Below are 26,208 nucleotides of genomic sequence, written 5' to 3'. Positions count from 1 at the left end.
GAGTTCATCAAAAGATTAAAGTCTCCTCCCAATATTATATCATGAGGGTATATCATGCCAGTGTCTTGCAACATCCCTTTAAGATTTATAAAAAAGACCTGATCAACAGCGTTAGGTGTGTAAATAATCAACTTTTGCTCCTGAATTTCTGCTAAAACTTTAATGACTCTTCCTAATTTATCTTTAATCTGTTTGAGACATTTGAATCGTAGATGTTTTCTTATCAATGTAATGACTCCCCTGCTCTTACTCGAGCCCGCACTAAAGAACACTTGTCCACCCCATATCTTCCCAAATTGTTCAGCTTCCTGTGGAGAAAGATATGTTTCTTAAAGAAACACTATATCATATTTCTTACACTTAAGAAGAGACCTAAACGTCCTTCTTTTTATGGGGTTTCCCCATAACAAAAAAAATCACATTAAACCCGAGCACGACAGTGTCAGCTGGCATCCATCCCTCTAATCTCAAACAGTCTATGCATGCCTACAAGAGTTCTTGCGACATATTTGCCATTGGATTGCTCAAGTCCGGTGTTTCTATACAAATTTAGTGAGACAGAATTACACAACAGAAGAAAATCTATAAAACAAAATCTAAGCACAAAGGGTGTGTAGATTAATCCACATAACTGTCCCGAATGTGTGTTCCTCCACAAAACAAACTACAGCCGCTAAGCAGAACAGCACAAAAAAGAAAAAAGGGTGCTCAGTTTCCTCGGACAGTCAAACGAATGTTCAGTGAGCCGGAACATTTGGCTGCTACATGAGTGCAACAAATTACCTAATCACTCCAATAACTTGCAAGAAATACTCCACAAAACAAACTCCAGCCAATAGGAGGCATAAGCACTTAGAAAGTGCCGATTCATCCACAACACTGTCCTGAAAGAGTGCTGCTACACAAAACAAACTCCAGCCGCTAGGCGGAACCAGCACAAAAAAAAAATGCTCTCAGTTTCCTCGGACAGTCAAGTGAATGATCAGTGAGCTGGTCCACTCAGCTGCAATTTGAATACCACAAAATGACTCATTCCATTGACTTTATGAAGGACATCGATGGCTGGGGACACGTGAAATTGTTATGGCCATCCTTAGTTTCTATTCTCAATTATGCTGGGAACATTAGTGCAAAAGCAACCTTCCGTTGATGTAAGAGTTTCTTGCATTCCTTGAATTGATCACATTTCTCACAAGAAAATGTTGTGGTTCTTCCAAGAAAGCCTTCCTTTACTCCTCACCTCATGTAACACGAGATCTTTATCGGATGATCTAAGAAATTTGGCCAGAATTGATCGGTCTCCCACAGCGGATCACCGAGCCAGAATCTTTTGAACTCACTCAATTTCCAGCTTATGGCCTGCTATGTCAAGCAGATTCAGAAGGAGCCCATTTAGGAATTTCACACAATCCTGTCCTCCTTCACCCTCAGGTATTCTGATGAAACAATTGTTATTCCACTGGCTACGTTTTGTTTGTTTTTTTGCAGCACAATGATCCTTTAATTATACATTTTTGCACCTAAATTAGATTTACATTTCAAAAAGGATTTAAAAGAAAGGGCAATATATTCCCTTGTGTAGTCATTTATGTTGATTTGATTTGTACATGAAGCTTGATCTCAGTTAGATCAACTAAAATGGCTGCCATAATTCCAGGCCATAAGCACAGAGCAGGAGCCTGTATAGATAGGGTGCTTGTTTTGCACTTCTTTTACTTTTGATACTTTTTTGAAAATGTATGTTTAAGCAAAATATAGTTCAAATTTAGAAGTATTTAAGAATTGTTGACATTCGTATGCAAATTCCACAGCAAAAGACAAAATGAATAAATGCAACCCGATCATAATAATACCACTCAATATTGCTTAAAATGGCACAGTAGTGTAATTTCCTAAAGTGGATAGAAAAATCTAATCCAAAACTACACTAGATGAATAATAAATGTCAAAAGTAAAACAAAGATCCACATAGAATTCTTTTAATGTGTGGGATCATAATAGTGTTTCTTCCCAATGTGTTTCTCAGTTAGATTGCATTAGAAACCTATTGAATCAGTCCTTTTCATCTTTCAGTTTCTGTAATTGGGGAAAGGTTGACAGATTAGTATTTGGGTCAGTTAATGCTATCTAATCACATCAAACATCCAGCCTGTCCTGTTCTTGATGAACTTTAGGAGACCTGGAGAAGATCCAATGGATGTTCTTGGTGAAAATGAGGCTCTGCAGCAGTTCTTCAATGGTAAGATACCTGATGAAAAATGATTTAGCTGATTCTCGTACAATGTTATATATCTGTTTTAACTGTCGAAAGGCCTTTTTACACTGATGAGACATTATTAAGAGATGAATCGTCGATGGCCCGTTCACTTTATAAGCAAGGCGAATGATCGCCGTTAGCACATCCACACCATTACAATAAGTACTGCTGATCGACAGTCAATTTTACTTCAGTAGTGTAAGGGTTCTATTCTTAACATTGTTGTCACATGTTAAGAATAGAAGGGAAGTGAAAGTACTTAGCTTTATTTTTACTATATGATTCTGTTGCAGATATTTATCATGCTAGTTTAAAAGCCCATTCACACCAAGCTTTTATACACGTATGCTTACAAATCACTCCGTACCGGAGTCAGCCGATTGAGTACCCCTGCCCTAATTGATGCATCCTTGTTTCCTCACTCTTCTGTCCTTGAGCCTGTGACCAGTGAAGAACATATTAATTCCTCCAATTCATGGAGGCGAGGAGTCATTATTTCTTTCAGAATTATTTGATGTTAAAATAATTCTTACAAATTGTAAGACAAACCCCAGAATCTATACATATTCATCACTTCTTATTATATGCTAACAGCATCCCGCATCAAATTGGACTATGAAAAAACATGTGTTTTATGATTAATATCGTTGTATGGAGTTTCTACAGTCTATTATACAGTCTTCATAGTGTTTCTAAAGAACCTTACAGTAAGATAACACAGCAGACTCACAGCTGTATGAGGTTGCTGGAAAATGTTGTAATCTACATACTGGTGCAGATTAACAGCGTCAGTTCAAGGCCATGGATCCATAAAGAGTCAGAAGAGCAAAAAGATCAAGGCCCATTACAAGAAATTTTTCTTTAGTCCATTTCAGATTCTACTTGGATTACCCAATATCAACACTTTTATATTCCTGTTGTGGTACGTGCCATTAAGGTTGTCCTGTCCAGGCACCTCATGTTCATCTTGCCTTTTTACTCTTTAAATTAGTTTTTTCAGTCCCATTATTACTGGGGAACATTTCTCTGAAGTACTCTGGGGTGTGTTTTATCTATGATGGGGGCCTTGACACTTTCCAAGCCCTGCCCCACTTTTTTCTGACTAGTATATAGCTACTGGAAGCTGGTCTTTTGTTCAAACTGTATTTTAGCAGCTTCTAACACCAATAGTAACATTTAGACAACTTAGACTAGTGAAGCTGTTTGACCAGCATGGTGTTTCTGGAAAAACTGTTTAACAGCGGCATGTTAAGTAAGCCAGATGTCTGTGGTTAAACAGCCTTGTGGGGGCAAACCAGTATGCTAGTATCTCATGATGATGACAAGCTATGCTGTTTTTTTCAGCGGGGCACTGGTGAAGAGTGCTCCAAGAGCATCCTCGTTTCCTTGTTTCTCAGTTCTCGAGCCCTCGACCAAGAAAACGATTAAAGTCTGCCATCATAAAGGACATATCAATTCTATAAATGCACAACAAAGAGTCAAAGGCCGAGGACAGAGCAAGTTTCATGAGGATGCTTGAGCGTCGAGCATCCTATGTGATAGTCTTTTTTGTCAAAGCACCTGAAGCACAAATAAGTGTACATTTTACATTTTCACAATTTACAAATTCCTCCGCCCTCATTTCCTTTCCTTGCATCCTTTATTTGCGTCCTTAAGGAGTTTGGAAGCAAGGAAAGGAAGCAAGGAAAGGAAATGACGATACACAATTTTAGAAAAGAGAAGCACCCCTGGTGTTTCTGCTCAGTTTGTACATGTGACTCGTAGGTACTTGTTGGACAGCACCACCTCTAAGCTTTCCAGATTGTACTGTTGTATTTCTGAAGTGAATACAACAGTATTTTAGTCAACAGACAACAAGATAGTTTTTTAAATCTAAAGTGAAGTACTCTTACAAAGCTGACACCTCTTGTCCGTGGACTCAACGTGGACACTTCCGCCTTGTTGTCAATTTTGAGATTCTGCCATTTTGTAATCAAATAATTTTTTTAATCAAATTATGATGTAATGGTGACAGCCCTAGTCATTAGACAACTTTGCTGACATCATAAGGTAGTGTTAAATTGGAAACATTGGAAATCTATTGTTGTGAAAAAGTTATCTTACATGCTCGGCTGTAAACTACTATCTCAGACAAACAGTCCTGTAGCTGCAAGCCATGTGACAATACCGGCTCACATGGTGTTAACTGATAGGTCATTTGTTGTGCAATTGATTAACCAATTAATTTGCATACTCTCTTTTTGCCTAAAATGTATATTAGCTAAGTTTGCAAGTAAGCCATGTTTACTGCAGCATGCTGCGACAGTTTTCTCTGAAAATGCAATTTGCTAAGGTGGTTGCTGGGGCTTTTTTCTAACAGCTTGCACGATAAAGTCTGCTTTTGGCCATGACATATAGAAGCGCTTCTTTATCAAGGTAACCCATGGCCAAATCAGGCACTGGCACACATCACTATCTTAGGTCATTAGTTTAAATAAATCTATAAATAGCTAGGCTATATAAGTCACTGGTTAAATAAACTATGGGCATTCCTGGTCCAGATACACAAAACCCTGCACTCCAAATACACACACAAATGCACTAGAGACCGTTGTGTTGGAGCAGATGTTGGGTCCACCCTGTGCATTTCTCTGTCCAACACTGAGTGTTTCACAGGAGCAGGGCACCATATGGGCACTTATTCAAGCAGATATGGACAGCCTTGTGAACGTGCACAATGATTGACAGGCAGAAAGTCTTCTGATTGGCAAAACAAACAATCCACCTGCCAAGCTACACCTTTCTAGATCAGAATCAGAACAAAATCAGATCAGAAAAAGCTTTATTGCCAAGTATGTTTTTTACGCATACAAGGAATTTGTTTTGGTGTTGTAGGTGCATTTTTGGGTCGATTCCTTTGTCAGTGGAGCTCTTCCTCAACTCCAACCTCACCTTGATGGTAGAAGTGGGCAATGGTCCTCATCCCATTTTTTCCTACATCCACCTTTTCCTACAACATCTTTCTTCCCAATTCAGTTACCCCTATTTTCAGACACAAATGCTTAGAAGGCTCAGCAGGTTTCTCTGGTCCTCATGTTTGTTTCGTGGTTAATAGTGTCTTTGTGGTAAGTGTTTGGGGTTGGGCCATTCAAACAAACAGAGCAGTGGTCTGATAGTGACACAAAGCACAGTGTTTAAACTTCTTTGGGAAATCATTCTATCAATGGCTTACTTGAGAATGTCCCTGCACATTAAGCTGAGATAGCAGAGTGTAACATATGTTTATTTTATTAGGGCAAGATGTGAGTGGTGTGTTGGAGAGTGCTGTAGTGGATACCAGTATTTTGGAGCAGTATCTGAGCAATGAAACAGACACCGCTTTGTGAGTTTCAAATTTTGCAAGGACACATCAAAGATTGCATGTACCTTTGGTTTATGTATATATTTTTTTGGATGAAATACCTCTCTTAAATGAGAATCTATACTTCTTAGTACACAAAATGTTTATTTTTGTCTTAGCACATAATGTTTTTTAATTTTCTTAGCATGTTACCTGACTCACCGCCAGATTCCGGATCAGAACGTAGTTCTCCTCCACGAATACCAGGTGACGTCTTCCTTCTCCAATTTAAAATCCCATATCACAAAATATTTCCAACTTATAACAAAATTGTTGTATTGTCATTACACCATTTTTCTTTTCAGCAGATTCCAGATGGTCTACTGATCATACTAACCAGGACACATACAATCAAACAGAACCCTCCTTAAGTACATCTTCTCCCTTCCAAGGCATGAAACAAGAGTGTTGTGGTTGTACAGGACAGGAACGAACGTATGATGCTGGCAGAACATACAAGAATCACATCAAAGCCAGTTCACCTGCTTTGGTTCACATTTCCTATGATTCTTGTACTCTGCCTCAGTGTGTCAACACAACTGAGAGTTACATACAAGCTAACACATCCATTAATCCACCTAACCATGGTGTCCAGCAGCAGTCTCAGGGCCCACAAATGGGTCTTCCAGGGGAGCATAAACCTGTTTATGCTTCTACTGTCTCTCCAAATGTTCCCCATGCTACATGCCCAGAGACTGTGTATATGACCCCAAAGCATGACCAACATCTAGGGTAAGGATAGGTGTGTGCTGTATGTTCTGTTCTGTTTATTTATGCCATGATAGAGAAGTCTTTAAAAACCTATTGCCCTGGCAAACAATGTTGCCAAAAGTATGAGGACACCACCTTGTTATTAACAGGTTGGCTATTTCAGCTGAATCCATTGCTAATATGTGCTAAAGTCAAGCATACAGCCGAAATATCTTCTTAGACATTTTCTTAAGAGAATGGGGTGTACTAAATAGCCCAGTGGCATATAACCTGGCACTGTCATAAGATGCCACCAGTAAAATTATTTACTGAGTCTGACTGTCCTGCACCAGAACTCCAATAAACTCCTTTGAGATGATTCAGACTAGGGGTTGCAAAGACTAGTCGACTATAACTAATGTAGTCAACACATAATTCTGATGGTATGCTGATGTCAACTAGTCGCTTTCAATGTAATTTACAAAATGCGTTTATAGGAAATACAGCTTGTGGTGGATTTCCAAAGCATAGGATGAAATCCATATTGATAATGAAAGCTCTACCAGGTTTAGCGAAGGATGATGTCACGACTAGTCAAATTCGACTAAAGTAAAAGGCTCGTCTAGACAACTATTACAAATCAGTAGTTTTACAATCGCTAATTCTAACTCCATCATCACCCAACATCAGTGCCTAAACTCATTGGTGCTTTCATGTCTAAATGAGAGCAAATCCCTGCATTCATGTTCAACATGTAGTGAAAGTCTTCCCAGAGGAGTGGAAGCGTTTATAGCAGCAAAGGGAAGACCAACTCCCTATGGCCATGTTTTTGAAATTAAATGTTCAACAAGCATATAAGGATGTGGTATTTGGGTGTCCACATACTTTTGGCCTTGTAGTGTACCAAATGCTTAGAGTAATTGTCCTGTACCACATTAATAAGGAATGCTGAAAATTGTTCTCTTGTCAAAACTGTGTGAAACTATAATTATGCAGCTTATTCAGTATATTAACATTTTGTAATATTTGCTTTAACAGAAATACCTTACATGAAAATAAGAAAAGAAGACGGTCAAACTATTTCGATGGGAACACACAGCAGCAGAGTTGGGCTGAGCCAGTTTTGGTCAAGCCATCACTCTGTGAGTACTACTTATGTAAATATTTTTTCAAGCTGTTTGTTGAAGCTGCAAAATACAGTATTGGTCAAATCCACCATAAAATGATCTATAAAACTTTCATAGCAGACACTGATTTCTCTTCCTTTAAATAAATCAAATGTAACATTTATTGCAATTTATTACAATAAAACGTACATAACTGACATGACAATGAATCACAGTAGAAGAACTACCTGACAAGGTTGAGTAAAACAATGGAAACACATGGGCTACTTCTAAAGAACTAATTAGTGATCAAGAACACAACAACAGTAAAAGGCGACAAGAACATTCAAAGTTGAAGAAATTAACAAACAGCAAAACAAGGACCAATAAAACCATTACATTAAACATAATGACAGTTTCCCCAAAAACAATTTGTAGTCCTATCAATCTGCTGCTTCTGGTGTAATGGGAGTCTTTGGCAGCCGAATATGTCTGGTTAAATGTTGTGTATTTTTCTCACACAAATATGATCAAATATTAAAAATGCAAAGTTTTAAGCTAGCACCACCACAGATCTGTGCAGCCCTACCAGATATATTCCACAAATGTCTTCAGTGTTACAGGGCAATATTCCTGTGGTGCTTGGCCCTGTAACTGTTGCTAGCAGTTTGCATTTTTCCTCATGAGTATGCCTCGGTTGTCTCATGTGTTCAGGTTCAGACAGTGGAACATGTGAAGCTTATGACAGTGATGTCCCCAGTGGAAGTCCAGTAGGTGGTGTGCAGCAGCTGCTGTCATGGGACAGATATCAGCCCAGTCATTGGTGCTCACTCTACAATAACAGATTTGAAACATTGTAAGTAGTTACCAAGACTTTCTCAGTGATTCCTGCAGTGCTCTGAAAAAGTACTTGCTCCATCCTGATTTCTTCTTTTGTTGTGTATATATCACACTAAATTGAAACACAAATTTTAACTAAATATAACATAAAACAAAGGCAATATGAGTAAACAAAAAAATACAGATTTTAAATGATAATGTTATTTATTGAAGCAAAAAAAGTCATCCAATAACAACTGGACCTTTGTGAAACAGTATTTCCCTTCTTAGTAACTAAATCCCCAAATCTATAAAAGTGCCTTGATAATGGGGTTCAGCTGGACCTGATTACTGCCAGTCCTGTTCAATCAAATCAACACCTAAATAAAACTTTTTCAGCAGCATGAATTTGGCTAAAAGGTCTCACCCAGTAGCACACTATGCCAAGGTCTAGAGAAATTCTAGCAATGATGAGGAAAAAGGGGATTGAAATACATGAGTCTGGGAAGGATCACAAAGTTATTTCAAAGGCTCTAGGACTCCAAAGAACCAGAATAAGAGCCATTATCTTTAAATGGAGAAAACTTGGCACAGTTGTGAACCTTCCCAGAAGTGGCCGACCTTCCAAAATTCCTCCAAGAGCACAGCGACGTCACAAAAAAAGCCAAGGACAACATCCAAGGAACTGCAGGCCTCTCTTGCATCAATAAAGGTCACTGTTCATGACTCCACTATCAGAAAGACACTGGCCAAAAATGCCATCTATGGAAGAGTGGCGAGACATAAACTACTGCTAACTCAGAAGAACATTAAGGCTCGTCTGAATTTTGCCAAAACACACCTTGATGATCCTCAGTGCTTTTGGGATAATGTTCTGTGGACTGATGGGTCAAAAGTGGAACTGTTTGGAGGACAGGGGTCCTGTTACATCTGGCGTTAATCAAACACAGAATTCCACAAAAAGAACATCATACCTACGGTCAAGCATGATGGTGGTAGTGTGATGATGTGGGGGTGCGGGAAACATTCATTCTGTTCTCTACAAGAAAATACTAAAGGAGAACATCTGGTCATCAGTCCGTGAGTTGAAGCTCAAGCGCAACTGGATTATGCAGCAAGACAATGAACCAAAGCATAGGAGTAAGTCCTGACTTGAACCCGATTAAGATGCTGTGGCAGGATCTTAAAGGACAGTTCATGCAAAGAAGAGTGGGCCAACAATCCCCCACAGCGTTGTGAAAGACTGATCTCCATTTATTAGAAGCTGGTTGGTTACAATTGTTGCTGCTATAGGTGGCACAACCAGCTATTAAGTTTAAGGGGGCAGTTCGTTTTTCTCATGGGTGATATTGGTGTTGGATAACTCGATTCATGTATTTTAGCAAACATTAAAACAGTAGCACAAAATGTGCTACATTTTGATAATTAGAAGGTATTTTCTACCATTATTTACCACCAAGTTCTCATTTTACATTGTTTTATTTCATATATACTACACAGTCCAAGTTTGAAGCTTATCCCTTCACATACATTCTGCAGACCACCTCCAGGTTACCATGTGAACACAGATAAGGGTTTCAGCTTCTCCACAGCGGATGAAGCCTTTGTGTGTCAGAAGAAGAACCACTTCCAGGTGACAGTTCACATCGGAATGGTTGGGGATCCCAGATATGTCCAAACAGCAGCTGGACCCATGCCTGTGGAGAACTTCCATGTGAAGGTGTTTGGGATCAAGGTATGACAACATGGCCAAAGATCCAACATATCACACAGTTTTCACAACAAATGTGTATGCATTTGTGGCCTTTGTATTAAAACATCTGAATGCAGAATTTGTATTTTTTTTTTTTTTTTTTTTTTTTTTAGCTGGAAGCGCAGAATCACTTCATTACCATAGAGCAGTCCCAGTCAGACCGCAGTAAGAAGCCATTCCTGCCAGTCAAGTGAGTCTCATGACACTTAATGCATGCTAGTGATGACCTGTTTTGTGGTCTGTTAAAGTTTAGTAAAAATACATTTGTTTCGGTTTTCCATTTATTTAAAGGGTTTATATCATGAGGAATAAAATGTTCCTGGATGGTTGGAGATAAAACACAGTCATTTTCAGAACTCGAAACTTTCTTCCCTTTCCAAAAAGCACATATATTAAAACTAGACTGCAAAAACCACTTCTGACATTAAAGTCTGCAAGTTTCTGACGTCAGACAGATAATACAGGATATGTTATAAACGCATGGTCGTACACATCGATGACGCCTTTTGAGCGTTCCAAAACAATTGTTGTTTGCAAATCATGTGATGTCCTGTGTAAAAATAGGTTTTAAAGCAGAGGATTCTCCTCTTTTTAGATTAAATCTTCCAGGAGACAACATCACCAAGGTAACATTAGGCCGATTACACTTCAGTGAAACCACTTCAAATAACATGAGGAAGAAGGGCAAACCCAATCCTGATCAGAGGTGAGTCAAACCATTTTATCGCCACATACAGATGTGATATTGATTCTAACTAACTGTATCAATGTCAAAGTTCTTTGGGTTTCTCACTCTTAAATCTCAAAGATATTTTTTACTTTTAGACATATTCTTATTTTTAGCATTTTAACCTTTACAAATGTTATAACCAAGACCTAGACTATAAACCTAGACTCAGAGTTGAATAGGCTGGTGACAGTTCATTGGAGTAGTTGCATCATTCAGGTGGTTACACATTTATGGCTGTTAAGGGATTGTTGTGACTTATTGTAATGTTAGTAGTGCAGCTACAGCATTAGTAGCTAAGCAACATGGCTGACAACACAGTGGAAAATCACAGGAACTTCTGCAGATGGACATGCCATAGTGACTGGTGTCTGGTGAAGTGTAGGGTCCAGGGGGCATTCTGTTTTAAAGACTGGTCATTTAAAGCATTGCTTGTCTGTTCTAACAGACAGCAGAGTACAAACAATGATAAATGCAAATCATGTAATTCAACGGAGCATATAATTGTTAGAATAGCAAAATGAAACAAAAAAATGAGTTAGCAACTTTTAAAAGGGGAGAGAAAACACTTCCCACATCTTTTTTGCTGAAGTCAGATGTTGTGTCTCCAATCAAAATCTACAGTATTTGGACACAAATTCATCTTTCACTAGTTAGCACCTAGTCAAATCTAACAGATGTGTGACATGCATTTATCCTCAAAACCTTGAATAAAACTGCTCAATGTAAAAGGGAATACAATCCACACCACATTAGATACAGATTCATGCACAGTGAGAATAAACACTTTATTGATCACAATGTTTTCTGATTATTTTTGCAGTTATTAATGCACAGAACACGAAACCATCAAAATTCAAGAGAAATTTAAAATACAATTAATGTTTGATTTTTAACTGCAATAAAAAATTTTGGTATTGTGTTGGGTCGCCACTTCATGTCCAATATAAAACCTATGTCCTGAAGCAAAACCAGAGAACCACTACTTATCTTATGTTTAAAAAATTGCAACATCCCTGCAAGTTTGACCTTTAACCTCCTGAGACCACTAGGTGACTTATGTGTGCTTTTCCCATTCCCCTTTTTGATTTGTAAATAGTATCCCCTAAGAAAGATCCAAAAATAAAATATATATATATATTATTTTTTGCAGCTGTCTTAGGTGATACTATTTACATATTTTTTTACCAAATAGTACCTAAACATTTATCAAATCAAAATCAAATCACTTTATTGTCACACTACCATGTACACAAGTGCAACAGTAGGTGAAAGTCTTGTGTGCAGTTCCGAGCAACATAGCAGTCATGACAGTGACGAGACATATACCAATTACAATAAACAACATACTTACACAACACAATTTACATATCAAATGTACACATAATTACACAATAATAATATACAATGTACAGTAAACAAGATATAGAATACACATACAATAAAATAAAAGTATATTAAAAATATATATACAGTAGATGTATTCTGGAGAATATAATTATGACTGTCCAGTGTGAGATATAAGATTAATAAAGTGCAGTGCTGATTATTGATCGTGATAGATCAAGTGTTCAAAAGTCTGATTGCTTGGGGGAAGAAGCTGTCATGTAGTCGGCTGGTGCGGGTCCTGATGCTGCGATACCACCTGCCTGATGGTAGCAGTGATGGAGCAGCGCATGACTCTGGTGGCTGGAGTCTCTGATGATCCTCAAGTACAAGCTCCTTGGTACTGACGTTGAGGGAGAGGTCGTGCTCCTGACACCACCGTGTCAGAGTGCGCACCTCCTCTCTGTAGGCTCTTTCATCATTGTCAGTGATCAGACCTACCACCTTCGTATCATCAGCAAACTTAATGATGGCATTGGAGCTATGTGTTGTCACACAGTCATGTGTGTACAGGGAATACAGGAGTGGGCTGAGAACACATCCCTGCGGGGCTCCAGTGTTGAGGGTCAGTGATGAGGAGGTGTTGCTGCCCATTCTAACCACCTGACATCTGCCTGACAGGAAGTCCAGAACAGTTATAGAAGAGCTATAGGATGCTCCCTTGCTCCATATTTAGTGCATGACTTAACCTCCAGTGTGCTGTCTGTCTGCACTGGTCTCAGAACAGTTATAGGAGAGCTATAGGATGCTCCCTTGCTCCCTATTTAGTGCATGACTTAACCTCCAGTGTGCTGTCTGTCTGCACTGGTCTCAGAACAGTTATAGAGAGATATAGGATGCTCCCTTGCTCCCTATTTAGTGCATGACTTAACCTCCAGTGTGCTGTCTGTCTGCACTGGTCTCAGAACAGTAATAGGAGAGCTATAGGATGCTCCCTTGCTCCCTATTTAGTGCATGACTTAACCTCCAGTGTGCTGTCTGTCTGCACTGGTCTCAGAACAGTTATAGAGAGATATAGGATGCTCCCTTGCTCCCTATTTAGTGCATGACTTAACCTCCAGTGTGCTGTCTGTCTGCACTGGTCTCAGAACAGTTATAGAGAGATATAGGATGGTCCCTTGCTCCCTATTTAGTGCATGACTTAACCTCCAGTGTGCTGTCTGTCTGCACTGGTCTCAGAACAGTTATAGAGAGATATAGGATGCTCCTTTTGCTCCCTATTTAGTGCATGACTTAACCTCCAGTGTGCTGTCTGTCTGCACTGGTCTCAGAACAGTTATAGAGAGCTATAGGATGCTCCCTTGCTCCCTATTTAGTGCATGACTTAACCTCCAGTGTGCTGTCTGTCTGCACTGGTCTCAGAACATTTATAGAGAGCTATAGGGTGCTCCCTTGCTCCCTATTTAGTGCAAGACTTAACCTCCATTGTGCTGTCTGCCTGCACTGGTCTCAGAACAGTTTGAAATGCATCTTATTTTTATCCTGATTCCATTTAAAGCCTCTGAAAGACACATTATTCAGCTTTTGGATGCATCCATTGATTCTCAATCTTATAATGTACAGTAAATATAGGATATTTGAACTGAAGCTGAGCATACAGTCCACATATGTGCTCACTGTGTTTAACAACATGCCGTTCCACGATAAATCACAAAAAAAGGCATATCGTATGAAACTAGAGATTCAAACAGTTTTCAATGTAAAAATGAGGTTTCTCACCAGATGTAGTTTTGTTGGCTTTTCTCCCAAGCACAAGCTCCTCTGTGATCGGTGCCATATTGTTTGATCATATGACTCTGTGCGTCGAAGGTTTAACCCTTAACTGACAGCCCAGAGTCTCCTGATTTAATTAGTCTCAGTTCAAACAAAATTATGCAATGCATATAGCAAAGCCAAAACGTAATGTCCATACAGGTGGACGTGGTGTCTCAGGAGGTTAAATAATAATTAGCTTTATTTTTACAACAGGCTGGAATGTTTAAATAAGAAATATCCACATTTCTGTTTGAATATTTTGACTGTGACAGTGTGTATATTAGAGTTTGACTGTTTATGTTTGTTAGGTACTTTCAGATGGTAGTTGGTCTGTATGCTACAGTGAAAGAAGAGAGTTTCCTGCTGGTTGCCAATGTATCAGAGAGAATCATTGTCAGGGTAAGTGCTATTTTACCATAACCCTGTGGAAAATAGTGGTAAATAGTGGAATAAAATGACATTGTAGAGAATTATTGCTATTTAGTGTTGATTATCAGTATAAAGTCTTATTTTATATCATAAAATCACTTTAGATAAAAATGCCAAATGAATATATTGTACAAATATAAACATTTCCCTTTTTCCTCAAGGACTTCAGCTTTAGCGAGGGAAAGTCTCCATTCAAAGTTCTTTTAAATTATTTGTATATTTCTAATTGTAACATGTATACTCTATGTTGAATGGATCAGAATTAATAATGGTTTGAGTACTAGATTTCTTCATCTCTCCATTTAAAGGCATCCAATCCTGGACAGTTTGAGAATGACAGTGACGTACTTTGGCAAAGAGGACATGTCCCGGAGTCAGTGGTGCATCATGGGAAGATCGGCATCAACACAGACAGCCCTGATGAGGCACTGGTTGTTTGTGGGAATGCAAAGATAATGGGAAGCATCATGCATCCCTCAGACAAGAGAGCCAAACACAATATTCAAGAAGTAAGTTTATCTCCTTCAGGACCGTCACTCTGATAATCAATACAATGATTGCATGAATACAAGCTTAGGATAACAATGGCACTGATTTACATGTACTGAATATTGTTAATGTCCTTTTCAAATGGGTGACCTGATTAAGGGCTGGGCAGTATGATGGTATATACCGTGCAATGGTAGAAATGTGTCAACTGGTAGAGATTTTGTTTTATCGTTTCACCATGGTAGATATATCTACTTGGCTGTCAGTGGATAGGACAGCTTTTAGACACTTGAAAGAGATGAAGGCTTATAGAGTAATGTAAAAATACAGAGGGGATTTTTCCTAAATAAGTCAAGATGGAGAAGAACTTGTTATTAAGGGGTTGTGAACATGAAGCTGAAGCTTGTTTGAGATCGCAAAAGCTTTTATTTAGTACATAATAAGGACTGTCACTGGTTACTGGAGCCAAACAGAATAGGTAGAATAGGCCCGGTTTAGAGACATAGGAGGACGGTTTACGTCAGAGAAGGTGATAGAAGCACCAAGGCAATAGGCAGTAGACATCAACACGCCACAAGCACATCCACAGGGTAAGATAAGCTGGCAATGAGGAGGAAGAGGGAAGGGGGGCCAGAAATATAATCAACTGAAGTGCAGAGTTTACCTACATTCAGCCTGGAATTCCGGAGTTGTAGAGTTAACCCTCTGGGGTCTGAGGGTATTTTGGGCCCTGGAGAAGTTTTGACATGCCTTGACATTTGTGCTTTTTTTCAGTTGCTTAAAAACACATTAATGTCTAAAGTCTGATAACACTGTATTCAGCTCAAACTGGGCTACTATAATATGTGAGCAACATGTGTGTACAGGTTTGTATTTTTGAGAAAATAACTTTTATGCATGGTTTTTGAAAAAACTAAAATTTTAAGTCACTGAAATAAGGCCATATAACACATACTAAACATTTGTCCACAAGACTTTTTTTTTTTTTTTTTAAATGTTTTTATTCTCTTTTTATTTGGAAGAGCAAATACACCCATCATACATTAATTACAACTTTGGTCGTTCAAGTACATATGTAAGGGTGGATTCAGAAAGTTTACATGAGATTGTCCATATTGCCCTTCTGAAATTTTATTGCACATACTACTACTTATTCAGTTGGGAACAATAACAAAGCATAACAGAATCGGGTAGCGCACCACTTCAGGTAATGAAAACATCACATAAAAAGAGGGCAGGTCTACACAAAGCTGCATACTCAGTCCATTTGGTCCAAATCTTATAAAACTTTTCTTTTTCAACTTTAAGGGAAAAGGATATCTTTTCCATAATATAAATCTCATAGACAACTTCAATCCATTCATCAATGGTGGGTGGGTCTACTTTTAACCATTTCCTCGTAACAGATTTCTTACTGGTTGCCAATAGTATCCCCAGCAGTTTTTTATCATTGATGTTCCATGTTTCATACCCTAGATTGCCCAAATATACAGTTTCACATTTAAATGGAATGTTTACATTAAATACATTGTTTATATGTTTGTGGATCTCTTCCCAGTAAGGTCTTATTGTCTGGCAGTCCCAAAAAATATGGAAGTGGTTGGCTCCATTAGATCCACAAAGTCTCCAACAGGCATCTCCGCTGCCCTGGTATCGTTTCTGAATGGGTGTGATAAAAAATCTTGCAATGTTTTTCCAGCAAAACTCCCGCCATGGGTTTGAACCGGTTGATAACCATTGTAACTGGCATATTTTCCCCCAGCTCTCCCGTGTGATCATCACTTTTACTTCCCTTTCCCATTTCTTCTTTATGTATTCTGTATTTTCTTGTTTAGATAATTGTATAGCATTGTATAGTTTGGAGATAATTTTGTTGCTTGGTCCGGGTTTGGTTATTGATAAAAAATACTTCTAGGAACCCTGTTCAGCTTGTTCCTAACAGCCCTTTAAGATTTTCGTTAAGTGATGCCTCACTTGCAGGTACCTAAAGAAATCATCTTTTCCCAGTCCATAATCTTTCTGTAGGGTTTCAAAACTCTGGAATGCCCCTTTGTAGATAAATGATTGATAGGTAGTTAAGCCTTTTGAGATCCATATCTTGAATCTGCCATCGATTCTGTTTGGTGCGAAGTCTGAATCATAGGCACACCATCTCATAATTTTGGATGCTTCTCCTAATCTGCAAATTTTAACTATTGCCTGCCAGGACTTCAGAGAGCTATCCGTTATAGAATCGTCTGGGATTTCCTGTTCCTCTATTAATTTTTTATCACTTAGTAGGGCTGTCATTGGAATTCCGTTTAACATTGTACGTTCTATTTCTTTCCATGCTGCAGTGTAAGTTGGTAAACACAGGCAGACTAAAGGTCTCAGTTGGGCTGCATGGTAGTAATCCTGTAGGCAAGGAAGGCCCATTCCACCCTTCTCTTTTCTTAGTTGCAGTGTCTTAAATTTAATTCTGGCCCTTTTCCCTTGCCACAAATACCTTGCTATTAATCTGTCCCATTCTAAGAACTGCTTAGATGGTATTTTGACTGGCAGACATTGAAAAAGGGATAACATCTGTGGAAGAATATTCATTCTGATTGACTCTATCCGGGAACCTAAACTTAAGAAGGGAATAACATTCCATCTTTGTATATCAGATTTTATCTTTGAATTTAATGGGCCATAATTGATGTCATACAATTTTGAGAAGTCCCTAGGTAATAAAATGCCCAAATATTTAATGGAATTAGCCTCCCATTTCCAATTGTACCTGGTCTTAATTGAGGCTTGTGGGTCATAGTTAAATTTTTATATTTGAGTTTTATTTATATTAATTTTATAACCCGAAATGGAACCAAATTCCTCTAATAATTTCATCAGTTTTGGGAGTGTCTGAGTAGGTTGTATTATACTTATCAATAAATCGTCAGCAAATGGGGCCAGTTTTTGCTCCCCCGATTTCATTGTTACCCCTTTTATATCCGACCTTTGCCTAATCAGTTGACTCATGGGTTCTATAAACAGGGCAAAGAGGAGCGGCGACGCACAACACCCTTGTGTCATTCCTCTTTCCAGAATGAATGAACTGGTTAGATCTCCATTGATTTTGATTCTAGCCGTTGGTTTGTTATATAGAGCTGCAAATGTGTCAATTATAGTCATATGGAAGCCGAATTTTTAAAGTACTTTATATAAAAATGACCACCTCACTGAATCGAATGCTTTCTCTGCATCCAAACTTATTCTTATTTTCCAAAACCGAATTAAAAGTTTTTAATAATGTTGGAATTAGTTGATCTTGCATTGTTTTGTACCATTCTGTGGGAAAACCATCTGTCCCTGGAGATTTCCCTCCTTTCATTCTCCTGATTGCTAATTGAATTTCTTCTTTTGTTATTTTAGATATTAATTTTCCATTTTGTTTATCAGTGATCTGTTGGAGGTTAATCTGGGCCAGAAAAGCATCAATCTGATTGTCGCTGCTTTTCTGAGGCCTTCGCTATCCTTATGTTCTGATATGTGTTCATAATTTACAGCACCGGATATCAGAGCCACCACTCCTCTCCTCCTTCCCGATCCATGGGAAGAAAAGTAAACATGTTTAAATCCGGATTTATTTATTTTGGCATGTTCAGAGTCATTAAGATGTGACTCTTGCAAGAAAGCTACTTGAATTCTATCCTTCTTTAATTTTGATAAGATTTTCCCCCTCTTAATTGCATTGAGTACTCCATTTATATTAAATGATGCTACCTTTAAAGACCTGTTTTGCATCTATGATTCCCCCTTTCATCCCGCTCAGAAACCTGGTGCGCTTCCCCCTCCCTGCAAGAACCGGCAGGGAATGAACGACTAACATATTTACCGAATACCGAACACAATTTGTCCGTGGGACTCCCTATGTAGGGCTCTGATAACCTGACCCTTTTGAGCCTCCCAAGGTGGCTCGAAGGGAAAAGTTTCCCTCCTCTTTCCGGAGGGAGAGGCCCTTACCTGCAACAGTCACATGGTGGAATAATAAAAAGAAAGGGAAAAAAAAATAATAATAAAAAAATAATAATAATAAATTTAAAGGTGAAAATTTTTACCCGAACGAACCAGCCAGTCTTGAAATGGAAATCCACCATTAATTACAATACAGTTCAAAAGATTTCACAATTGACTCCGCTGTCCTCGAGCTTGGGAATCCTTTAGGTCCCGGAAGGGGCCGGTGATGATCTCCTGAAGGCTCGGAGCTTCTCCCTGTAGTTCTCTCGCCCGGCTTTTAGTGTGTCCTTCCTCGCTCTTCTGTCCACTCTTTCCAGGATAGCCGCTGCATCTGCTCCATGAGCGTCTCCGGGGGTCTAATGATTGGCACAGTGTAGCCTCTTCTCTGTAGGTCCTATGATGCCTCCTCTATAGTATCATAGGTTTTGTTTCGTCATCGTTTCTCACGCGCAGCCTGGCTGGGAAGAGAGTCTGGAACGGAATTTTACTTTCCTTCAGCACTTTGTGGATCTCTGAATATTCTCTTCGTTTTTTGAGTATCAGAGGTGGATAGTCGTGGTCCAGGTTTATGTGGTTTTCTTGCCAGGTAAACCCCTTCTTCTGCCATGCCTTGCGGAGCAGTAACTCTTTTGTTTTGAAACTTAAAAACTTGATTATGATGGAGCGTGGCGGCGCATCCACCGGCGGCTTCGGTCCCACCGACTGATGAGCTCTTTCAATCTGCAGGTCGGGCATGTCTTCAGTTAACTCGAGACCCCACGGAGTACATTTTCCACAAATGAGATCATCGTTGTTGAATCCTTTTTGGCTCCCTCCAGCACCCCATAAATCCTTATATTTTCGTGTCTGGAGCGACTTTCCAGATCCAGCAGCTTGTCCTCCAGCTTGGTGTGTAGCTTTAGCATAGCAGTGATAACTTCCTCTGTGTTTTGGATCTGCTTTCTCAATTCGCCCTTCTGCCTTGTCCAGTCTGGCATTCACCTTCACTATTTCTTCTTTTATTGTCTCTAATTGTTCCTTATTTTCTTGGCGAAACTCTCTTAGTTCTCGCAGAATCAGATCCAAGTCGGCCATTTATCCACGTTGTTTGCTATCTTAAACCGTTTAGCTGCTAATGTTGCTGCGCTCCGTGTTTCTCACCCCATCTTCGGATGATTTTTATTGCTCTAAGTGGTGTTATGGCTCTTGCCCCCTTGTCTACACTTTTTATGAAATTATTTAGTTGGCTTGTATGGGGGAATTTCTCAGATTTCTCTGGCTCAACCGGGAGCTCTCTCACTATGCAACCATCCTAACGATGTTCCGACGGGAAGACTCGTCCACAAGACTTTTGAGAACTGGATCTTGTAGCCTACAGATTGTGCTACAATATTATGTGAAAACCATGCTGATCACTCATTCATACAAAACAATATAGTCATTTAACTTTTGTAAGACAATTTTAGTGTTGAAAGGTCATATGCGAGGAGGAGTGAACTATCATGAATATTGATTGTAATTCACACCTGAGGAGAAAAAAGACCCTCCCCTGGGACTATCAATGAGAGATAGAGAATGTGAGGAGACTTAATGATCAAAATCAAGTTTTAAGTTATCTGAGTTAAGAAGTAATCTGACTATATATTTTCTTTACATAAAGACTTTACTTAATTTTAGACCTACATTACCATTAAAAGAAGTCTCTTCTGCTCATCAAGACTGCATTTATTTGATCAAAATACAGACACAACATTGATATTCTGAACTTGTTTTACAATTTAAAAGAACAGTTTTCTATTTAAATATATTGTAAAATGCAATGTGTGATGAAAGCTGAATTTTCAGCATCATTACTGCAGTCTTCAGTGTCACATGATCCTTCAGAAATCATTAAATATGCCCATATTAGAAAATCAGCATATTATAAAGTGCATTTTACTCATTTAACTTGAACACATATTTGCAAGCACAAGCTTTGTTGATGATAATGAGGCTAGTTAAAATATAATCTAAAAATTCATATTATTTTTATATCATAGTACATATCATATTTATATTATACAGCATACAATTTCAATACCTGCTTTAGCCGAAACAACATTTAAATGTTGGAGTGGTGGTGGTAGTGGTCTAAGCACATATCTGGTAATCAGAAGGACACTGGTTCAAGCCCCACAGCCACCACCATTGTGTCCTTGAGTAAGACACTTAACTCCAGGTTGCTCCGGGGGTATTGTCCCTGTAACAAGTGCTCTGTAAGTCGCTTTGGATAAAAGCGTCTGCCAAATGCATAAATTTAAATAAAACTTGCTTATTAGGACATATTTCAAATTTTCAATACTCTGAATCCTGGCTGGCAAGTCTGGAAACAGTCCCACTAGTAAAATATGTACATGTTTATATAAAATAACATGTCAACTAATGAAAACTAAATGACTTACTCGTCTGAAATTGTATCCTCGGCTGGATCAAGTCTCTCTTCAAAATACAAATGTTCATCAGAGTCCCGCTCTTCATCTGAGGAAAATGTTAACTCTTCCTTACTATCCTGGAGCTTTCTCATCTGTGTATCATTGCAAACGTGAAGAAAAATGAATGAAATGTGTTTAAATCAAACCTCAGAGTCGGGGGCGTGTACATTTGCATTGATTGTCTCAGCACATTAGCGTATGAATGGCACGCTCTGCTGGTGGATGTGATCACATTACAGATAATTAGATAGCCAAGTAAAAACTGTACATTGCTTTGTTGGAAACAGATTACATTGCAGTAGAATATTTGTTTTAAATTTGAATTGTTTTATTTAAAAGTAGACATTTTAAGCTTTCTTTAGACATATGTTTCATGTTTGTGTGATAAGTATTCGCAGTTTCAGTTCATTTTAATGACGTGTTTCTGAACACAGAGACTGCTGAAAGCTCACCCTTTTTATTTTCTTTATTTTACAAAAGCACAAGATTTTGTTGTTATTGTGAGTGTACAAAAATAAAAGTAGACCCTTTATAGTCTCTAATGATGTCTTACACTTATCTGTATACCCAAAAATGACGGAGTATTTTAAGCTGATTCTGCTGTAATGCCGAAAAGTACCAGTCGTCAAGCCACGAAGGCTGTGGGGAGGACAGAGGGTTCCAGTCCAAGCCCACGCTCATGGCAGCCCGGGAAAGCATGTCGGCCATCTGTGTGTCCACTTAAGACTGGGCGGGCTGACCCAAAGGCGGGAGCCCAATCGAGTCCTCCGCATCAGATGTCGGGATGTTCTCCGATGCAGCAGCGATGTCGTCATCCAACTCAGCGAGCCGAACTCATCCCGAGCTCGGACGGAGGCAAACGAGCGTGTTGGGGGGCGGGTGGTTCGTGGGGATTTACCCGTCAAAACCGAGCCCGTTGACCTCCCCAAATCGCCTTCATCACCAGCCGGGTCGTCCTCAATCCCGTGGAACAGTGGTGAACTCTGCTTTGCTGTTGCACAACTGCTTGGCTCCGAAGAAAAACTCTGACTGAGAGACACACGCCCGCTTCCCTTAATACCCGTATGTCCGTGTGAGGGGCATGCTAATTCTGTCTGCCAATTTCACATTGGCCTTTTCTCAAGTTCAGAGGTACGCAAGGCTCCCAAGGATTCGACATTCGACATGTCGAGTGAGTGACAGAAGGGGAACATTTTAGTCTCAGATCACACCCTGGTGAGTTTAGAGATGTTGCCACATACGGAGAAAAATAAATCATATAGCTGGCACTTTAATATCCCTTTTGCAAAATCCTGATGTCCAACAAAAGTTAAAGACTGAAGGCATTTAAGGCATTTCTTAGGGGTCGGATCATACAGTAGCCTCATTCATCAAAAAATTAAAAGCACCAGAACTCGTGGAGTTGGAAGGGAATATTAAAAGTGCAGAGGCAGAGCTGAAGCGCCGAATGATGTCTGATGGCCTCAGAGAATTGACCAGATTGAAATAAAGATATAATACTATTTTGTCACGGAAGGTTTTGGCTATTCAGGGCAAGACAGGCATACTTGAGTCAGGGACAAAGCAGGGAAGCTTTTGACTAATATAAATATATATATATATATATATATATATATATATATATATATATATATATATAGCAGAGAGAGTTTTTTCTAACATTCCATCTGCTTGAAATCTGCTGGTGGTGAAATTTTTACTTCAGCTATTGATATTAATAATGCCTTTAAAAGAGTTCTATCTTGATCTTTATAGTTCCACGCCTTCGTCGTCTTATTAAGATATTAGAAAATTTGTGGAACCATTGGAACCCCCTAAATTGATGACTGAACAAAAGAATTCTCTTGATTCTGAGATAAGGAGCTTGGTGAGGTAATTAAGGTAACCAACAGGCAAGGCTCCGGGGCCAGATGGTTCAGAATTTTTCAGATCTTATGCTACAGAATAGGCACAACTTTAATTAGAAGACGGTAACCATTAAAGAAAGATCATTTCCCTGATCCAGCAGCTAGATGTAAAAATATTGTCAAAAATTCAAAAAATTCAAAAATTCATCTCTTATACATATAGATCAGGTGGGGTTTATTCAGGGCCACAGCTCTTATAGCATTAGGTATTTCATCAATATCATGTGATCAGTGGCAAATGATCAGTCTCCGGTCGCTGCCATCTCAACATGACGCTGAAAAGGCATTTGATATGGTAGAATGGGATTATCTTTTTAAGATTTTGGAAATGTATGGGTTCAGTACATTTATTGTTTGTATTAAATTACTTTATAGACACCCTTTAGCAGCGGTACAAACAAAAGGATTAATTTCAGATTATTTTACTCCGTATAGGGGCACCTGGTAGGGTTGAAAACATGATGATTTTCCAGGGGTAATGGTGGGAGGTGTGGTGCATAAGCTTCTACTTCACGCAGATTATATTTTATTATTCGTCTCTGACCATACTAGATATATGCCTTGCCTCCACAGAATTATTAATTCCTTTTCAAAGTTCTCAGGATACAAAGTCAATTGGTCTAAATCCGAAACTTTGGCTCTGACAGCGTACTGTCCAGTAACGGCCTTCCAGTGGCCCAAACAGGACATTAAAGATTTGGGGTATTTTATTCACAGCAAATTTGTGTGATTTAGTTAGAGCAAATTTTTATCCTTTAATTAAAATGTTTTCGAGCGATGTGGACAGGTGTGCTTCAGTACATTTATTGATGATTGGAAAGGTTAATGTTATTAAAATGAACAGTATTCCAAAATTCAAATACCAACCTCTAAACACTATGCCACATAAACATCCCTATTGATTTAATCCCAGCACAAAACACCACTAAGACGTGCACATCCACGTCAAAAAGCTCAAGTGAACGTGAAAGTAAACCACAAATATGCAAATCATCAAAGAGTGTACATATTATCTCACTAGCTCGTATGAACAGCGTAACAAAAGTGATAAATGTTGGAAGTCTGTCGTCATTTTGATTAGTCATTTATATCTAATACAAACCAATGCACCAACAACACGACACCTCAACGCAATGGCATCCAATTCATTGAACTGATGAACGGTGCACTTTAATTAATATAACCAGCAGCATATTAGGAAGAAAATCGCTTTTAAAACGTACAAATGAAGTAAACTACGCAGGTCTACTCCGTAACCGGTAACTTCTGATGCTCATGACAACAGCTTGACATAAATATGATTGAAGCTTTTAATTGGCTCAGGGGCAAAGACAAACTAGCCCCTCAGGTCATTGTTGAACGCTCGTTGCACATGCACAGGACGTTCTCCAGATCTCCGTTGATTAACATTGTTTAGTCAACGGAGGAAGGGCTAGCCCCATGTATAGCGAATGAGAACGATTAAATGGATTTTATGCATTATACCTCAATATTAATAGAGTTTATCAAAAGAATATATAATTTGTCTTGTATAATAGACATAAAACACATTTATGTTGTGGAAAATATATTATTTCTTATAATAAATGTATGATTATGCCATATCATTTGCACAACAGGGATTAGCCCCACTTGCCCCTAATGCAGAGATGTGGCTGGTCTTAGCAGAGTAATCACAGTTGGAGTGCAGCACATTAACTATTAATGTGTTCCACTAACACACATTGACAAAAAAAAAGTGTCACAATAGAGGTCTGCGTGGGCTTTAAAATGAAACCCGACCTATACCCGAGACCATGTGGCTTGGCCCGAATGATACCGTCAGATTTGATTCCCGAACCGAAATTGCTTTCTATCTAATTTCTTGTCCTAGCAAGTACTGTTGCAATAGGCTGTATTGTATGCAAGCATATAGGCAACATTCGTAACAGTACTGAAACAGTAAACATAGAGCAGCCCCTCAGGACACTTGAGCAGAAGGGGAAAAAAGCATTGACTTACCGTTTATTTGCTGAAACTTCACTTGGTGCAGAACATTCTGTAATAATATGAAACACTGCAACAGTCCCCTCTATGCAGCCTTAGATTGTTGAATCTTTGTGACAAACTGCACTAAAAACAATCTAGACGCAGTGCGAAGAATGAAACAGAGCGCAGGTGTCTCAACGTGCGTTTTTGAAAATGTGAAGTTCTATTTAACTTGACATTGAAATATGCCGATCCAGCACGAGACACGGTGCAAATTTCAATGACATTTGTCCAGAATGTGTTTAAACAATGGGAAAACAGAACAGACACACGCAAAAACACATTCAGTGTGAACAGCCCCTAACTTTGTACATGTCTGTGAGTGAGAGTGCGTGGAACAAGTTCGGTAAGCCATCTTATTTTTTCATTAATTACAAACCCGAACCAGTTCTCGGGTCCCATCAGGCCTGTGTTGGGTTGAAGACCTCTATGTCACAATACTATCTGTCTTTATTTTTATCATTTCAAACCTAACAACTGTATTTTTGCCAAATATTTTGGCTGTAAAGTGAACTTGTGGTTAATGAAATGACTCTGGCTGGGGTTTTTACATGTAATGGAATGACATCCAGACATTTGAAGTGTGACTGATGTGGTCAAATACTTTTGTGGTGTCGCTGTTCATTCATCATGTGTTTGATGTTGTAGGTGGACTCGACGGAGCAGCTGAAGAGAATCACTCAGATGAGAATCGTGGAATATGATTATAAACCAGAGTTTGCCTCAAGGATGGGAATTGACCAAGTTCATGAAACTGGTACAAGTGAAATTAGTGCACACACTGCATTTTACATACGTTACCCATTTAACAGAGTATATACATTTGCAAATAATATTTGAAACAAATTGTGAAGACACGTGGTCAGAACATCTCACAGATGAAAGTCATCTCTCTTTGCTCAGGTATCATAGCACAGGAAGTGAAAGAACTTTTGCCGTCTGCGGTGAAAGAGATGGGTGACATCACATGTGTAAACGGAGAGAAGATTGATCATTTCCTCATGGTGGACAAAGTAATTCTGTCAAATATGAGTGATTTTATGAATTCTACAGATGTT

General features: G+C 38.9%; 1 protein-coding gene across 1 annotated transcript in view; it reads left to right on the top strand.

Moving 5' to 3' along the window:
- Window positions 1-26,208, top strand: part of LOC127637276 (myelin regulatory factor-like protein) — a 41,931-nt gene that overhangs the window by 4,422 nt on the left and 11,301 nt on the right. Inside the window, exons 2-14 of the mRNA XM_052118237.1 lie at window positions 2,175-2,239; window positions 5,531-5,618; window positions 5,782-5,843; window positions 5,945-6,368; window positions 7,365-7,468; window positions 8,147-8,288; window positions 9,791-9,986; window positions 10,118-10,194; window positions 10,600-10,710; window positions 14,181-14,271; window positions 14,610-14,810; window positions 25,799-25,907; window positions 26,054-26,163. Coding sequence (XP_051974197.1) covers window positions 2,194-2,239; window positions 5,531-5,618; window positions 5,782-5,843; window positions 5,945-6,368; window positions 7,365-7,468; window positions 8,147-8,288; window positions 9,791-9,986; window positions 10,118-10,194; window positions 10,600-10,710; window positions 14,181-14,271; window positions 14,610-14,810; window positions 25,799-25,907; window positions 26,054-26,163 — 1,761 coding nt within the window. The 5' untranslated portion in view covers window positions 2,175-2,193. The remainder of the gene's footprint in view (window positions 1-2,174; window positions 2,240-5,530; window positions 5,619-5,781; window positions 5,844-5,944; window positions 6,369-7,364; window positions 7,469-8,146; window positions 8,289-9,790; window positions 9,987-10,117; window positions 10,195-10,599; window positions 10,711-14,180; window positions 14,272-14,609; window positions 14,811-25,798; window positions 25,908-26,053; window positions 26,164-26,208) is intronic.

The sequence above is a fragment of the Xyrauchen texanus genome, chromosome 45, assembly GCF_025860055.1.
Source record: "Xyrauchen texanus isolate HMW12.3.18 chromosome 45, RBS_HiC_50CHRs, whole genome shotgun sequence".
NCBI lineage: Eukaryota > Metazoa > Chordata > Actinopteri > Cypriniformes > Catostomidae > Xyrauchen > Xyrauchen texanus.
This window is presented reverse-complemented; position numbering and strand designations above follow the sequence as displayed.